At 42.2% G+C, this 19,023-nt stretch overlaps 1 protein-coding gene across 2 annotated transcripts in view; it reads left to right on the top strand.

The window, feature by feature from the left end:
* The window catches only part of LMF1 (lipase maturation factor 1), a 349,536-nt gene that overhangs the window by 89,126 nt on the left and 241,387 nt on the right, over nucleotides 1-19,023 (top strand). For both annotated transcript variants that reach the window (XM_073361771.2, XM_073361772.2), the window contains one exon: nucleotides 17,876-18,024. In XM_073361771.2, the coding sequence (XP_073217872.1) occupies nucleotides 17,876-18,024 (149 nt within the window). The remainder of the gene's footprint in view (nucleotides 1-17,875; nucleotides 18,025-19,023) is intronic.

Genomic DNA, 19,023 nt, shown 5'->3' with positions numbered 1-19,023 from the left:
TGCAAAGTGGTGAGAAGCCCCACAGAGAGGAGCAGTGAAGTAACAGCCCCAGGAAGCCTAGGCATGGCCAGGGCAGAACCCAAGTTTCCTTATTCCCAGTCCTGTGCGTTAGCCACAAGACCATCCTTCGCTTCTCCATATATTGGGTCATTGTATCTTCTTGCCCCTTAATGAGTATTGCTTATTAGTTGGCATTCACCTTGATGAAGTATCTCTGTTGCCCCCAAGCAGCACTTGCTGCCAGCCCTGTCCCGTCTGCTCCCTGCCTTTCCTCTCTGTAGTGGCATTGGCAGGCAGACCCCATCCTGACAGTAGGTGACCTCCCGCTGAAGCCAAGGTTAAGTGCGGGAGATCTGCATCCATGATTGCTGCCAGCGTCTTCGGGAGCGTGCACTGGTTCGCAGGCTGAGGGGGCTGGGTGGGTTGTTTATGCAGTGTGTTTGTTCAGCTCTGACCCAAGGGCTGGGAGGGAGCCTGCCCCATAAACCTAGTCATGGAGCTGGAAGCAGGTAGTAGTCGGATTGCCCTGTCATCGTGAAGATGGCTTGGGGCCCTATCCTGCTTCCAGGGAAGTCAGTGAGAGCATTGCCATGGGCTTCAGTGAAAGCAGGATCAGACCCTTAGTGGGACAAATAAACTGAAATGAGGAGAAAAGGAAGCACTTTGTTTTAAAATGGTGGCGTTTTGGTACATCCAGGGCACATTCAGTGCAAAAATACACTGGGCTCCTTTCTAAGCTGAGGAGCCACAGATAAATGTTCAAGAGGAAGTGCCGAGTATTGGGCACAACGGGGGGCTAGGAGTCACGAGTTCTGGGGTCAGAGGAGCCACTGTGACAAGTCACATGAACAAATCTCTCCAGAGTCCCGAGGCTGCGCTTAACCCTCTATTAGTGGGTACCACATATGGGCACTGGGAGGCCACAATCATTAAATTGCTGGGAGACCCTTGGAGAGCAGGCATTATAGAAGTGCAAAGAATCATTCTGATGCTGGTGCCCATGCTGTATCATCCCCTGTAGTGGCTGTGAATTCCTTGCGTAATTCAACTCAGAATCGAGTGGCTGAGACTCTGGTTTCATGCGATAGCAAGTTTCACTTTTTCTCCTTGACACAGCAATAGTGGAAATAACACTCAGTAATCCACTCCTCCGCAGGTCCCTTTTGTCCTGCATTGGTACGTAGCACGTCTACTGTTATCCACCGTCCTTGTCTTTTGGCTAAGGTCTGCTTGTACTTAATTTTTCTTGGAACGCTAACACAAATCATTACGTGCACTTTGCCTGCCTGTCTTCATTATGCCATTAACATGTTCATTTTGTGTAATCAGTGTGCACTTCCAGATACAAAATTTACCAGAAAACTTTATCTGGCTCTTGGTTATATAATTATCAGTTCAAAGAGATCAGTGCGGAAAGGATAATTGGGGCAAATAATTACACCCTGGAAGGGATTTACTTTCCAAGAGCCTGAGTGCCTTAGGATTTTTCATAATGACGAATGCTCATTGCCTCTGTTTTATTTTCCTGAGCTATGGGGAATCCAGTTGTTGATTTTTGTCCGCCTGTGTGTACATGTGTACTATATAGACATGTGATATATATGAACCTCACCATAGAAGAGCATAGCAACTGCCAAACTGGACCAGACCAATGCTCTATCTAGACTTTTCTGACAGTGGCCAGTACCTGCTGCTTCAGGAGGAAGGTGCAGGGAGCCCTGTCTTAGGCAGGGTATTGATTCCATAGGCATGTTTGCTCCTGACCCCCATCAGTTAGAGATAGGTTTATGCCCTGAAGCAGGAGGGTTTATAGCCCTTCCAATATCTTTGTTTTTAAACCCTTACTGTAACTATCTTTTTTTCTTAAAAAGGAAGTGGTGGAGTTATAGGGACTCAGGGGCTCCTATCCCCTGCCACGACTGCTAGCCCTAATAGAGGACATAGTATTGTCTGATTCATTGGTTTACTCTCCTCTCTTGGTCCCTCCAGTGGTCTCTTGTGTATCAAGTTCAATCTTCTGTCCCTCACCTTCCTTTCTGTCCCAACCCACTTCTCTGTTCCCATGCCTCCAACTCACTATTCCCTCTCTAGACTTCTGTATTCATGCTTTCTTTTGTGTGTGCTGCTTTATCTATGGAACTCTGCAACATGCCCCATGCTCTTCTCATTCAAACCTATCGTTTTTCTGCCAAGCCAGCCAGCATTTGTCTAATCTGTGCCTGGCAAAGGTTTAAATGTAGCTACAGCTTCATTCATTCCACTGGGGGGTGGGAAATGGCTCAAAACTCTTCTTCCTTTGTCACTTTATTTCCCATCCCCTGTGACCTCCTTCTCAGTTGGCTGGTTTCAAGATGTTATACTGTACCTGTGTTATGGAGGAAAGTCCTGTGCAAACACCTGGGTTTTGCGTCGTGAAAGTGGCAAGATTCTGGCTCCTTCTCCATTAGGGTGTTCTACAGTCAACAGCCTTCATCTCTGCTAGGGACTGTCAGATATGACCCCAATGACACTGCCTCCTTGAGGGGAGAGTCGTTCGTTCGCAGGGACAGCTTGTTTATACAGCCAATCCAGAGCTCTGAAGCTGGGAGTAGCCCCTTGGTCTGAATTGAGAACTGGATCAGGAGTTAGGGTTTAAATGTGCTGTCTTCATGAGTAACTATGGTTTGTTTGTACCTATAAAACACCAGCAAGTTGTGCATGCAGCTAGTGTATGTAGCTAGCAAATGTTTGTTCCTATCACTGTTATCCTCATTTCCCCCCTCAGTCCTAGCATCAGGTTGTTACACCAAATTGTCGTCTTGTCTTAATCTCTTTGGAGCAGAAACCACATTTTCTCTGCTGCACAGCTGTGGGAGAGAACTTATGGGCTGTGTAAGGGAAACATCATCCCTATTTTAGATGGGGAACCGAGGCACACGGTAGATTAAATGACTCACTTAAGGTCAAAGTCTGTGGCTGAGTTGGGGATTGAATCAAGGTCTCCTGAGGCCCAGACTAGTGCCCTATCCACTAGACTATCCTTTCCTTCTAATTAGGAAGCAGTATTAAGAGCTGCTATGGATCACAAGAAAGCATCCATGCAAATGGAACATACTCCATTGGAAAGTAGTAACATTTTAATATTCTAGTTACAGTGGTGGCCACACTAGACAGGCACTGAATACCAGTGAGATCACACTAACATAGATGAAATTATTTTAGTTTCTTTAAGATGTAGTAATTAAATACAGTATATACTGATCCCTCACAATGACAGCCGCCCACAGAGCTAAAAACAGGAAATCCATTAACTTCACTATTTAAAAAATAAAATAAAAAATCTTCCCAACTAATTCCTCTGTCACTTAAAGTTCTACCTAAGAGGGCTAATTTAATGCTGCATTAACTCGGTAATATCGCCCTCTTGTACCTAAGTAGTTTCTAATGACTACCCTGGAGAGCACTTGGAAGCTTTTAAAAGTTTTTATGCAAAAATTTTTTTTATGTGGTTTATACTTTAAGAACAAAAGTTATTGATAACATTCTAAAATCTTTCAACAACATCAAGAACTATTCTCTCAGCTACAGAAATGTTAAATATCGCCAGGTTGTTATCTCTTAGTGCAAACAAGAGAAATCAGGAACATGTTAAATAAGAAAATTGGTGCAACACAAAGTTAAGACTGGGAGTGGACACTTGTGTTAAATAGAGTTAAAACCAGAATCTATAAGTATGTGCATAAGCATTGCAGGATTGGGCCCCTAGAATTATGTTGTAGTGATGAATATAAATGAGAAAAGAATAGATCATATGTTAGGTCTCGCAACCTGTGTTCTTATTGCTTAGAGCAGAGGAATGGGAGTGAGAACTCCTGGGTTGTATAACTGACTCTTCCCCTGAATTAATGTCTGATCTTAGGCAAGTCTGTTCTTAACCATTCAGTGGGTCAGTTTTCATACCTGAAGAAATGAAAATAAGAACTTATCTCCCTCTGGGAGAGACTTACCTCATTAATATTAGTAAATGGCTTTGTGATGAAAGGCACTATGGAATTACAAAGTATTAACCACCCCCCCAATGTTGCCCTTTTCCAAAGTTTTAGTTGATATTACTCTGTCTTCCTTATTTCTCTTGCTATCAGATTAAAGGTTTGCCTCTGGGTTTATGCACACCAGCACCTTTCTATGTGATGCTTACATGTTAGAAAATAAAAGCAATTCTCTTTTGTGGTTTTATAGTAAAGTATTCTTGCTGCTCTTTAATGTTTTTAAAACTCTTAAAGTTGAGACCTTCTCCCTTTCATCAGGTGAAGAGGAAGAATTATTGCTGAGGCCTAGCACTTTTGAACATGTACAAAAGTTAATCAGAGTTGAAAGAATATCTTGTCTCTCTTGTGTGGCAGAAACGCAATACAGTGGATGCATAGAGATGCAAGGTTAAACATCTCTGAAATGGATCCATACTGTAAACTGTTTGGCCATCTGTTGTTTCTAGATGTTATATGCAATTTACATGTGCAAGGGGCTCCAATAAAATTCAAAGAAAAAATATACAAGAATGTCTTCCATTAAAAGTGAGCCGATTTTCTCAGAGCTCAGTGTTGCAAGCAATGGTTTGGAAAAATGCATTTGAATGAAATTTTGTGAAATATTGCTGCACTGGACTTATTTTTTTAAATCAGAAACTCGTGGCTCCATGACCACGAGTGTGAAGTAACCTCTTGTAAATCAAACTTCAAATTCATAATAGTGCGTTGCTGTGGCTATTGGAGAACGGGAGTTTGGGGCTGAATCTGTGGCATTTTTATCAGGCTTTCTCATGTTTATAACTCATCTAATTGTATGGGGATCGGGAATTTCCACTAGGAATTGACAGGAATACTGTCCATTGGGAACCCTGGAAGCCTTTTAAACTGACACACTAACTTGAAAGTGTTGATTTTTCTTTGCCTTTTTCTGTGTGTTGTGTGTATATTTTTTTGGCGGTGATTGGAAGGTTTAACAATGTGCTGAGTGAGTCTTTATCCCTTTTATGGCTCTGTTGATATTTTGGAAGAGAAGAAGAAGAAAGCAGCTCTGGGTGGTGAGATGCTGAGGGAATGGTGAGCGTCTTGCAGCTGTAACTTGGGAGAGCACACTGTTTCTGAGGGGTTAGAATCTGTAAATATTGTATAAGAAAAGTTCTGCTGGACACGGGTAAAAAGCAATTCACCAAACCCTTCTCAGCTATTTATGCCTCATGTGGTATTGGCTTTTGCCATTTTGATCTAAATTTTGCTCTCTTTTTATTATTGAAATTGCATGATACCTGAGTGATCCTGCACTATTTGATGTTCATGATGCACTTCTCTGCACCCCTGTTTTACTTTTTGTTCTCTGTTGTGCTGCTGGGAAATCTTTCCTACTGTTGAGAATAATATCCACATTGGTCTTGTCTTCACAGGTTTTTTTGTTTTTGTTTTTTTAAGCAAATGGTAGCTAAAACACATGTTAAATAACATGTTAAAAACCCGACCCTATAGAAGTCAGTGGTAGTTTTAACATTGACTTCAGCAGTGCCAGGATTTCACCCATAGTGTAGGCCCAAGGCCATTTTTAGTTTCAACAACTGTTTAACTGTTTGAGGTAACCCTAGGTTCCCCCTTAAGACTTGCCTCGACTAGCTAACACATATAAAAATGGCAATTGCAATTTTAAACACAGTGACATTATCATTTTGTGTTAATAGCTAACATTTAAAAAAACATTTTTTTCTACTATAGATGTAGTCTTCACTATCATAGGACAATGTTTTTGCTCCGAATGACCAAAGTGATGATGGATTTATGCAAATATTAAAATTAGGTAGTGAGCACTTCTTAAGCAATTTCAGGCTGTCTTTTTTTTTTTTTTATTATTTTAATGGAAGCATTTCTGTTGGTTTTTTTTTTAAAGACTTATCTTTATATAATCTAAAGTTAGGATCAGTTTATTAGTTAAGTATTTAACTGTATTTAAAGTTTTCTGCGTCTTATAACTTTTTCCATATTTGCACGTTTACAATCTCAATAGCCAAGACAGACAAAAGGTGAGAGGAGAAATGGAAGCCAGAGAGGTGAAATGACTTGCTGGAAATACAACACAAGTCTCCTGACAGTCCACTGGGACACGCTGCCTGCCAATAATGCAAACGCTACCTGTCTGGCTTTTTGCTTACTGCCAGGGTTGAATCCATTGATTGGTCTAGATAGTACTTAGTCCTGCCATGAGTAAGGGGGCTGGACTAGATGACCTATTGAGGTCCCTTCCAGTCCTATGATTTCATGGTAGTAGGCAATAAGTGTTCGCAGCCTGGGGCCTTTATTCATAATACATCGTAATCATTAGCACAATACTTTTTATTTTTGACAGGTGTCAAAAATAAAAAATGTAAAGTATGTCATAATAAATGTTCAGGGAGAGAGAGGAGAGGCTCAGAATTGGTTAATTTAATTCCATTCTGAGTAAGTCCATGCTGAGTATCTTTACTTTGACAGCCAATAGCTGTGATGCATAGAGGCTGGTTTACACTATGAAGTTAGGTTGACGTTCAGTCTACCAAACACAGATTCATTGGTCGTTCTGCACTGCTGAGCTGGTGGCTGAATCTTTCCTTGGTACTGCTGAAGTGGTGGTGTACGGCTTCAGGAGCCAAAGGGTAGTCTGGGGCCCTACAGTCACTAGCGGCATTTCAATATTGTCAATGGTAATCTGCCACTCGGGAAAGAATGTCTATTTGCAGCCTTCTGAATGGTCCTGTGCTCATAAAGAGGTGAACACCGGGCACCCTCCCTGACCAGCCAAGCTTGCACAGAGCGATCACCACTCACTTCTGAACTGTCAGTGCTGCTCTCATTTTGGTGTCCCTGATCTGGAGGGCTGGGGTGAGCTCAGCACACAAATCCAGGGGTGTGGCGGTGGCCTTTTGCAACCGCAAGTTCTGCAGCCACTGCTCATTGTCCCAGACCCGCATGACGATCCATTCCACCCAGTCAGTGCTCGTTTTTCATGCTCACAAGTGGTGCTCTACCTTCTGCAGCTGCTCTGTGAATGCCACCAACAGGCTTGAGTCGGTTTTTTTGCTATGTCCCACAACAATCTGTCCTCCACAAAATCATCATGTCCCACATTGTTGCAGTTCTTCCTATGGCTCTGCAAATACCGGAGGATCTTTGTTTCTGTGTTTGCAATATTCGTGACAATAGTGTAGAGCTCTGTGGGCACCTTGCTGTTCACCATCTGACAGAAGCATGAAGTGCCACATGGTTTTGTGGGAATTTAAAGAAAAGGCACAAAAATTATGGAATAAGGATGGCCTTACGGGATGGAGAAAGTTGCATGATGGGAACTTGACCCCTTGGTCCCATGCATTTCCAAAGTTTCCCAAAAGAGAGTGCACCAGACAATGGTGAACTGCACTGTGGGACATCTTCCCATAGTGCACCGCACTGTGCATCAACACAAGCACTCCTGGTAAGAATGCATAGTGCTGACGCAAGGAGCCAAGTATGCACAAGCGTTACACGGCTTTATGCTGACGTAACTTGTGTTAACCAAAGTCTGTAGTATAGACAACCTAATATTCATAGGAAGATAGCGGCACTGTTTCACAACTCTTGTTTGTGCAGTTTGACAAGGAGAAATCTATGAAGTATGTGTGTGTGTGTGTTGTGTGTGTATTCACTATACACACACACATTGTAGTGTGTGTGTGTGTGTGTGTGTGTATATATATGTACAAAACCAGACAGTAGTACACCAGTATACCTTGTCTCATGAATTAGGAAGAAAAGTGAGAAAATGCAAATAAACTCTTCTGACTTTTGCTGCTATTATAGCTGGTCGAAATTTTTTTGACTGACAGATTTTCCCAGGGGGAAAAAAAGGAGTTTCTTTGAATATGGGAAATTTCCTTTCATTTTGACTTGGATTTTTCATTTCTATTTTCAAAAACAGAAATTAAAATTTTAATTAGAATTGAAATTTTTTGTTTTGTTTTTAAATTTTCCATCGGGGGGAAAATTTTTTTAAACAAAATCTTTGTGTTCAAAATTGTTTGGAGAAAAAACATGTGTTTGACCAGTTCTAGTTTTTATGGTAGCATCCAAAAGACCCAGCAAGGATGTGGGAGGTGAGGGGCCCATTGTGTTAGGGTCTGTACAAACACAAATGAAGAGACAATTCCTGCCCTTGACAGCTGAATTGTTTTATGTAGTTTCCAGGGTCATATTAGGGATGAGTCACTTTAAAAATAACGACAGGTTTCAGAGTAACAGCCGTGTTAGTCTGTATTCGCAAAAAGAAAAGGAGTACTTGTGGCACCTTAGAGACTAACCAATTTATTTGAGCATGAGCTTTCGTGAGCTACAGCATGCATCCGATGAAGTGAGCTGTAGCTCACGAAAGCTCATGCTCAAATAAATTGGTTAGTCTCTAAGGTGCCACAAGTACTCCTTTTCTTTTTAAAAATAACTTGATTATATATAATATAATTAGATCTTTGTCATTATATATAAAAAAAATCCCACATTTAAAAAAATCATATAGGAGGTAAATAAGGGCTTAAGTAGTGGAAATCTTTCTGTAGTCATAAGTGGGCTTTGGATCAGGCTGTAATTTTCTCAGCTGTTGTTTGTGCAACTTCAGTGTCTTCTCCCAGGCCTGTTCTTCCCACCTGCCCCCAATGGCTATTCCATGCTGTTGGACCTATGTTGCACCTCATAAAATGGAGTAGGTCCAAAGAGAAGTAGAATGTATGAATTCCAAGGGTTGCATGGCAAATTTTCAGAATTGCCTTGTTCTGTATCCACTAATATGTTTTAGGCTCATCGTTGTTGATAACTCTGCTGTTTTTCTCATCAGGCCTTTATTAGTAAATAACAATATAAAGCCGAAAATTGGAAGCCTTAATGATATAACACCATATAATCTATATTCCATTAGAAATAATACCCTCTATAGGGAGCCTTAATGACATTGCTTCAGAGCATTTTGGAGACTATTCATCCCAAATTGACATTTTATACAGTAAGTACCCATAATGTTTTCTACGATATGTCAGATGTTCCTGCCAAATTGCGTGGTCTTTCATGAAAAATTGCACATGTACAGGAATTAAGTGGTTCTCATTTCAAGCAACAAATGTTTTTAGCACTGGAGATCTGTTAAAGTAAGCTAGGTTTCCTAGCAGAAAGTTTATGCTTATGGACAAACAGTTGTACGTAATTTTGGAAAAGAAAAATCTCTGCAGAAAGCAGAGAAATCAAAAGTGGGAAGGGGGGGAGGGAGAGGGATGCTTTTAATGCTCTTTTTCCCAGGTAGATCTTTCAGCAAATGCAAAACGACTTATTTTGCTGCATCGAGTTAGGAGTATTTAACAGACATTTTCAACGCGTGTGAGGCAAGTGCAGCCACTGAAATCCATGCCATTGGCAGCTCACTTGATTTTATTTTTTTAAATTTGGATCCATCCCCTGCCATGCCGAGGAGATAACAATGGCGTTCATTGTGCTAGCTATGCAGCTGCTGAAATTTGACTAGATCCAACCGAAGCAAACAGGAGCAGGTGGGTCAACAATGCGACCCTTTCGTTCCCAGAAGTATCAGTATGCAGTGGGGGCCTGAGGGATCGCTGTACTGAGGTGAGACTGAAGTTTTAGCCCTAACTTGGGACACAAGACAACGAGGATGGGTCGGCACACAATATGGGGACTTGGGTTTCCTGTGTAAGAGACCCCGAATGTTTCTAAATATTGTGGGATTAGTGGCATTTGTTGTCACTTGTTAAAACTGAACTGACTCGAGGCCTGGATTTCTTGCCTAAAATGCCACGATTGCAGAGTATAAATTTACATGATAAATTAGCATTACTAATGGATGACAACGTCATTTTCTTCATCCCCATTTGCTGCTGGTATTTAGATCAGTGTCTTGTTTCTAGTTTCTTATTCTTTAGTTTGCCATATAAATATTACTTTTTAAAAAAAATATTTATCGTGTACGCCATTTAATCTGTAAATTTAACGAAGGCGAGAGAATTTTTTTTTCCAGAAATGGTAAGGTTATTAATGTCCAGTGATTTATTTGTGTTAAACTAGTGCCTTCGGTGTGCTCTCATTCTCCAAGCAAATGTTCAGGCTTGGGTTTGTAAAGGTGCGGTAATAGTTAGATACCTAACTTCCATTGTAATTTAATGAGAGCTGAGCACCTAGGACTGGTCTACACTGAAAAGTTACATTGGTCTAGCTATGTCTCTTGCGGTGTGAAAAATCCACACCCCTGAGATATATAGTTAGATTGACCTAATCCCCGGCATAGACAGCGCTACGTTGATGGAAGAATTCTTCCATTGACCTAGCTACCACCTCATGGGGAGGTGGATTAACTACAGCAATGGGAGAACCTTTCTTGTTGCTGTAATGAGTGTCTACACTGAAGTGCTACAGCGGTGGCTCTATAGTGTTTTAAGTATAGACATAGCCTTAGACGCTTTTGTGGATCCCAACTCAAAATATTTCCCCTGCTCTTGCCTCAGATTGCCCACAATCTGACAAGAAACAAATAAGAACGGGGGGAGAAGGATATAATTTAAAAATCATTTTAAAGATCAACTGTCCCCTACTTAGACTTTATTAATTGGCTGATTTCTTGTAGACATCACATGTGGACCATGTAGGTCAGGGAAGCAACTCTGAAGAGGCTGGGTACTCTCTGAATACAACAGCATCACACTCCGGGCAACATGGCTCAATGGCCATTTGGTAACAGCCTCATACCCTTTTTAAGATGGCAAGGGATCTGAATTCTGAGCATGTCTGATGGAGGCTTTTAAGATGCAGATGCGAACAACTGCTCATAAAGTCAGCAGTTTGGAGAAATGGAAGCCATTTTGAGGGTTCTGTTGATGGATCGCATAATCTTGTTTTGCGCTATCAGTTTACAGTAAGTGAGTCTGAGATAGAACAGAACTTCCCCCTTTTACACTCCGCTGTATTTATAGCTTCAGTTGTGAGCTTTAAAAGAGCATGTTCATTGTTTTCAGTGTCTGCACGGCTTAGCTGCTGATTTCTAAAAGTGAAGAATGAAGTGCGTAAGGCTTGGCTAATCCTACCCTACTGCACTGTTTTTGATGCCACTCTATACATACATAAATGTGTTACGGGCAGAGCCAATTATACACTAAAGAGGAAGGGCAGGTTATAAGTAGGGATGAGCCCAAGCCATATAGGTCACATATGGATGTGTTCTTTCCCTAAGCATAAGGGTGGTTCAGGTCTGGGTTTTTAGGGTCAGAATTATCTCTGGTTTTAAGCTGAAGTTTAAACAGGGTAAGTGACTTACTGGCTTGGAGAGAGAAGGTAAATGGGGGCAGTACAAGCAGGAATACAGGAAGATCATAGAAGAGGGAAATGAAGCAGGTGAAGCGGAAGGGATTAGACCAGGGGTGGCCAACCTGAGCCTGAGAAGGAGCCAGAATTTACCAATGGACATTGCCAAAGAGCCACAGTAATATGTCAGCAGCCCCACATCAGCTCCCCCACCCCGCTCCCAGCGCCTCCCGATCAGCTGTTTTGTGGCGTGCAGGAGGCTTTGGGGGGGAGGAGTGAGGGTACGGCAGGCTCAGGGGAGGGCGTGGGAAGGAGTGGAGTGGGCACAGGGCCTGTGGCAGAGCCAGGGGTTGAGCAGTGAGCCCCCCCCCCGCAGCACATTGGACAGTTGGCTCCTGTCGCTCCAGCCCCGGAGTCGGTGCTTGTACAAGGAGCCGCATCTTAACTTCTGAAGAGCCACATGTGGCTCCGGAGCCCCAGGTTGGCCACCCCTGCACTAGACCATGAACGAGAGCTTCAGGGGAGGCAAGATCAGGGCAACTTCCAGCAGCATTCAGGAGGTGGCTATGAGCGTATGAAGTGCAAAATAAAATGTAAAAGAAAAATTAATATTCAGAGTCCAAAGATGATTTCTGGTTTTCACAGCAAAGTTGAGGCAAGAGCCAGTGAAGTCAAAGACTTGGGATAAAATTTCTATTTTAACCAAGAGGACTTCAGCCTTTGGGGCATTTTGGTGGTATGGAGTCATGTAGTGGCCAAGAAAGAACAAATCCAATATGGAGAGAGGGTAGAAAAGGGAGCAAACTTGGGTGCCATCCTTAAAGATCAGAGGTGCAAGGCTGGAGCTAACAGGGAAACATCTTGGTAGGGAAAGCTAATTGGAGGTGAGAAGAGGACCACGTGGTGAACCTTGCTTCACGCTAAAGTGGAAGTGTCACGAGGAAGAAGTAGAAGCTTCCACCAGAGATGAGTGAGATGGTAAGATCCAAACCAGGGGGGAGAGTGCTGGTAATGTTAAGGAATGGAGGAGACAACACAGTGAGAACCAGAGACATAACCTTACTGCACGCATCTTACAACACCCACTTACCTATAGTAAGCAGTTTAAGGCTGGTGAAGGGGATTGGATAGACATTAGGGGAGGACTGGAGCTTGGAAAGGTGATGGTAATGGATTAAGGACCTGAAGATCTATGGGGTTGTGTGTGATGGTCAAGAAAACCGATATCTGTGCCCAGGTGACCAAGCTGTAGACATTCAGGGTATCAGGAAGGGGTTAGTTAATAAATCAGTGAGTGTGGGTATCTTGTTTATAGAAATCACTCCCTCCTGAGCCAGTGCTTCTGACCTTAATATCAGATCTCGGCAAGTACCGCATGACACTAAAGCTCTGTCTGCACTAGCAAAATTATCCATCGCTATCAGTGGGTGCAGGTCAACCGGAGCTGAACACAATTTCACTGCAAGCTGAACAGGTTTTAACGAACGCTGCTGAAATGGTGCTGACCGCTGTTTGTCCTTGGCTGCACTTGTTCTTAAACTGTGTTCATCGCCGGCTCAGCTGCGCCCGTTGTCAGCAATGGGTAATTTAAGAGTTTTCTAACAACAGCTGGGGGCGGAGGGTGGGGGAGTTGTTTACTCCGCTCTTGTTCATCAATAAGATGTCTCTGCCTCCGGTTGCATTACTGAGCCATCCCCCTTTCTGGCATGTTTCAGACCAGATTATACTGTTGGAATGGTACCCAGATGGTGGTGCCAGGATTCAAACTTGTAGCTTTGGAACAAGAAACACAGGTGCAGAGTGTATTGACCCACTTCTGGGGCTAGCCACACACCAAGATGGCTTCCACTTCCTTTGTGCCTTTGTATATATCACCAAATATATGATACACAAGAAATACATAACATTGATTTATTTGTTGGCTCAGTGCATCTTCCTCTAGCATTTTAGTGGCCACTACACTAAGTAACCTTCCTTTCCACGCTGTCTGGTAAAATGTTATATTACTGCATGGAGGAAAATGCCAACAGAAGGATCTAAAGGCCATTTAGAAATGTAAAGTCTTATGCCCTCTTACCCGTAGATCCAACATGTATAGTGTATGTCTGCAAGGGAGCGTGGTGATTAACATATGAAAACGCTGATTACAGTGGGATTCTTGTGCAAGCTGAAGCTAACGAGATATACTACCATTTTGGTGCCAGTTAGACCCATAACTGCTATTTGTTGCTGGGTTTAGTAACAATTAACCTTTCACATTCTGCATTAGCCATTGCTTTTCTGTGCAGCTGCTTTTATAACAATATACTTCACTTCTCAACAGAAGCGCTTATTTTGGCAGTTCAGTATCTATCCCAAAAACCACAGGATATATGGAAATAGAAGGGGATTTTTTTTTATAGTCATTCATCGCTCAATCATTTAAAAAAAATCACTACAGGTTAGGAACAAAAAGTGGTTTAAAAAAAGTGAATTAAATGTAAGTTTTTGCTCTTTTGCCAAATCCTGAATTTTAATCACCTAGACCAGATGTGCTATCAGATGCCTCACCAGAGCTAGAAATAATTAGCTTATTTTCAACAACAGGTGCCTTATTTGCCTATCTAACCAAAGGTGAAGGAAAGAAGCCTTGCTAAAGATTATGTATCAATTTCTGCTCACAATGGTATAAGTCCAGTACATTACTGTCTTTAAGGGAATTACTCCATATTCACACCAATGTAACTCCGAGCAGATCTTGGTGCTATATCTTCTTTCTTGACATATTTATCAGTATTGTAAAACTTTAATGAAGCCTCTAGTCGTGTATGTGTGGATATATGTGTGTATATCTGGACCTCTTCCCAAATGGCACTGCCTGGAGGTATTATACCTTTGAGAGACATATTAGCCACTAGAAGTTTGTTGAGAGCAATCCTAGTTGTGCCACAGGATTAATCACCACCTTTCCTAGCATACCTGTCGCAGTCTGCACGATGGGCACTTCCATTGCATTGTTCTTCCTGTGCCCTGTAATAAACCCTCATGGGGTTGCTGGCATTGCCAGCAGTCTCACCTAGCTCTCCCCTTGCACGTCCCTGGGCAGCTAGTCAGATTATGCCTGGTCCTCCCCGAGGGGTCCAATGTGTCACCTGGGGTGCAACCATGCAGGCAAACTTTAATTCTAAATGTGTTTTCCTCATTAATCTTGCAAAGCAGCTGCTCACATTGACTTGCCTGGTTAGCTTGTCCATATTCTGTTATGTCAGAGGTGGAATTACAAAGCTTTTTAAATGAAACTCTTTACGCATGTGGATGGTCAGGGCTTGGGGATTTTAGATTTAAAACTTGCAAGCCCATCTACTATTCAAAACGAACAACAAGAATATCCACAGTTATAATAGCTCACATGTCTGTACATCACCTACAACCGTGGGCTCTCAATTCTGATGAGCGTTACTGCTCTATAAATGCGTAATAATAATAATTCTGAGGTTTATGTTACCGATACACTGGAGGGTCTTCAGCAGACAGCAGCCTCCACTCTTGTTCACCCATTGATGTTTCATAGATGAGTAAGTATTGTTCTTTCATTTTAAAGATGGGGAAATTAAGGCACATAGGCCTTGTCTAGACAGGATTTAAAACCCCTCTGAATACTCATTAACATGCAGGCTAACATCCGGAACGCAGAGAGGTTTTTTGGGGCCCAGGGCAAAATCTGAAAGTGAGCCCCTCTCCCTCTTCCAAAAAACTGTCACTGAGGGGTAGTGGATGGAAACGGGAGGGGGGTTAGAGGGTGAGCAAGCAGTGAACTCCTGTCCTGCGATGCTGGGCCTGGCTCCGAGCCTGGTGGCATGACATGCAGGGTCACAACCCCACTCAGGTTTGGCTCAGCCGCCCTTCTCTCATGACAGAGGGGCTGCCGGGCCAAATTTACTGAATGGTGCTGTGATCCCGGGTGCCAGGTCGCAGCACCAGTCAGTTTGTAGGCCTTTTTGAAAGACGGGGCACCTGGGGTTAAAACTGCCCTATTTGCCACCCCCCCCCCCCTCAGGTGGCCCTGGGTAACATGTTTGAAGCCATGTCAGATGGCTATGTTGTCACCTGGAGTGGGAGAGCGAGCTTTTCAATTGTGACAAGCTAACTTGATTGAGTTAACATTATTGAAAAACACACCTGTTTTGCCTAACAAGACATACCCACAGGGATTAAGTGATTTCCTCAAAGTCAGACAGCAAGTCAGTAGCAGATCTAGGAATAATACCCAGGGCTCCTCAGTCTTTGCCCTTTACACAGCTCCAAACTGACATCAGTAAATTAGCTCAGATCAGCTGTGCAGCTGGCATCCACAGAAGTCCATTGCTGTACAGATCCGTACATCTTTGTGATCTCAAGAGATGACCGTTGTTTTATTGTACATAACAAGGCATGCGTTCGAGGCAGGCATTCAATGGATGTAGACCTTTATTTCCATAACGCCATAGTTATGTTTACCAGTTATAGGTACACAAGTACAAGAAAAAGTTGCTTTGACTCAGTCATTTAGCATACTTCTGTGCAGCTTCTGGGTAGAACAATATGCCATGGAAAAACTTGCAAACTACAATATATTTGTGGTTCAGGGTAAAACTACTGGAGCAGACCTTACTTTGGTTCTTGCACAGATACACTGTTGCTTCATAGCGTCCTTTGCTTCATGGCAAAAGATCCAATAGAGTTTGACTTCATCTGTCAACACGTAACGGCTCTGTTGTTGTTGCTCCTTCTGAATAATCATTTCAATAGTTATACTGGGTACATGGCAAAAACAGAATGCAAAATCCAGATTTGCATAAAGGAGGCCTTACCTGAATGTCTCCAATGTATAAAATAACTTGGGTAACAGCTTCACGGTGTGGTTACAAGGATGGATTTTGAGCTCCGTTCTACTAGTATAAATCTGGAATAATTCCACTGAGGCCAGTAAAGTATAAAACAGGCACACGGGAAGAATTGGTCCCTTTAGCCTTTATTCATAGAGCTTTGGTTAAGGAAGGATTTGCCTTATGGTTCAGAAACCTTGATAGTTTTATGCTAAAGTTGATAATGCCTAAGCCTTAATGGAATTTTTGATCATACTCTCTTCCAGATATAGGGCTGGGTACTTTGTGGGTGTCCACTGGCATAGCTCCACTAAAGTCAATGGGACCTCTGCCATGTATGCCTGTTGGGGAGAATGTGGCTCATGATGTCAGGGGCGTAGCATTCAGAAAGAAAAGTCTTCTACGTGCGTTTAGCAAACTTTGTGGCTTTTAAGCAATAGCAGAGTGTGAGCAAGAAGCAGTTTTCAGGCCAGCCGTTCCGATGAGTTTTAAAATAGTGTCTGTAAAACCAAAGTCCTGAAGTGGACGCCTAATTAAGGAATTTGCTCATGCACAGCCTTCTACTCATCCCCTGTTTTCAGATGAAGCCTTTGGGGCCCTATCAGTAGAGCTAAGTGATCTCTGCTCCATCCAGTAGAGGGCGATCTGAATAAAAGTGCTGAGCCTTCGCTGGGTACAGTGTATCTCCATAACAGAGTGCCTTCTTTGCATATGTATTAGAGGGGAAAGGTGCGATCGTTTGTTCTATTCTAATCAGCTAGATGTTGCAAACGTTTGAGACGAGCAGTTGACAGGACAATGCTGAGAAACCTTTGGATATTTGAATCAGAATTTGTCCGTAGAAGAATTTAGCAACCTAAACTATTATGAATAAATAAAATGAAAATCAAATTTTGATCTCCAGAGAGGCCCCAGGAACTAGACTTTGAAACATGGAGTCCTGGACATATATTTTACAGAAATTCGCTAAACTGTAAAAGGTTCTCTGTTGTGAAGCTGAGATTGCTCTAGACTGTAGTACTCTGGTAATATGACTTTTCATTTTCAGCAGTCAGCTACTGCAGTACCCTCAGCATGCCATTTACCCTCTTGTGCCCCCCCCCCCCCCCAAAAAAAAATTAGAGACTACAGCATTTCTTGGTGAATTAATATTTTAAAGGGACACAGCCAATTTGAAATCTAAAGAGAGAAATTATGGCCAGGATTACTGCTGTTCTTGGGTTTTACTGCCAGTTCCTATGGTTTTGTAATCATATTTTCCTATGTTTTTTTAAAATATTTCTCTTTCACTTGTGAAAACCCACATAAAAGGTGAAATTTTGACAGGCTTAGCAACAGAGGGAAAACAGCAAAACTTAAATACCCACAAAATGTGCATGGGGCTGTAGTAGGAACAAACAAAAATCTCCATTCTCTAGTTTTTTCTCTCTAATCCCTTTCAGTTACAGTTGTAGATGGCATACACAATGTTAGTTGGTACCACTTTCAGTCGGAAGTGTGATTTGATTGTTTTTAAGGTGTAGCAGTTTTAATTGTATGTAACTTCAATTCCATCTGCATGTGAGGTGTGTTCAGAGAGAGTTGAGTAACTAAGGATCATCAAGTTAAATCAATAATTTCAGAGGATTTTTATATTCTGCTTCTCACATGCTTAAAATTTCTGGAAGGGTAATTAAAAGCAAACCATTTCTCTTATTTCCACTTTAGGATGGGAATCTCAGCTTCTGGAAACGGGATTCTTAGGAATATTCCTGTGCCCGCTCTGGACTCTCTCCCGGTTACCTAACTACACTCCGCCTTCTCAAATTGTCATCTGGGGATTTCGATGGCTCATTTTCAGAATCATGCTTGGAGCGGTAAGTGGAACTATAAGCACTTATGCTTCTGCAGACTTCTGAGATCATATTAGCAAAAGAAGATTATCTCTTTAAATTTTACTAGAGAAGCTAATTCTAAATGTTTAATCCTAGCAGAAAACCCACTTGCTTCCTATAACTGGTATTATATTTTTTTATGTTCTGTAATTTAGGATGGTCTCTGGTTATAACCAAGGAGAATGCAGGAGGAAATATTTGGTGTTCTGTTTCATTGAATCTTTCAGCTTGTTATTGGTGTCTGCCTTTAACGAGATCAACAGATACAGGACCAGGAATGTATATTAACATTTTAGCACTGCTATTACAATTTTAATGGGGTGGGCGGGGAAGGAGGGAAGTCATTAGCTTTGAAAGCTTGTCCCTTAAAAATGTTTTGTGAAGTGATTTTGAAGGTTCTGAAACATGATTTTCAGCATGTTGGGTGAGAACCCCAGTGTGAAATCCTCAAGCAGGAGCTGTACCCAGTTCTTTGCATACCTTATTGAAATATCACTCTCCAGGCCTTACGCTGTCAAATGTAGCAATTGCTGCACCGCTGTCGGTTCCGAATGGAGATGCCCAAGAGTCTTGAAAGCAAAAGAACCCATCAGCAACTGATGTTTCTTTTATTAAAATTAAAGATGGGGCCTGGGCACAACATTTAGAGCTAAAACAGAATTTTGGACACCCCACGGTTCTTGGATCTTAGCCCGAGGCACGTTGGAGTTTTTGGGTCCCAATTGTGTTCAGCTTTGGAAAACCTCTCTCCCACACTAAAGTTCAAGGGAGCCTGGAACTGATACCAAATGTAGACAATATGGAGTTGTTAAGGTCTTCACCTCCAGCCTTAAAAACCTGACACCAGCTATGTTTGCTTTAGGCCTAATGTCTTGAAAGAAGTATAACCGGAGTAGTAATAGCAGTGAGGTTTGCAGATGTGTTTTTGTGTTGGGAAATACACACTGTGTGTTTGGGAAATACACATGGTATGTTTGTTGC

Source organism: Lepidochelys kempii, chromosome 10 (assembly GCF_965140285.1).
Source record: "Lepidochelys kempii isolate rLepKem1 chromosome 10, rLepKem1.hap1, whole genome shotgun sequence".
Classification (NCBI taxonomy): domain Eukaryota; kingdom Metazoa; phylum Chordata; order Testudines; family Cheloniidae; genus Lepidochelys; species Lepidochelys kempii.
Note: the sequence above shows the minus strand (reverse complement) of the source record. Positions and strands in the feature narration are given on the sequence as shown.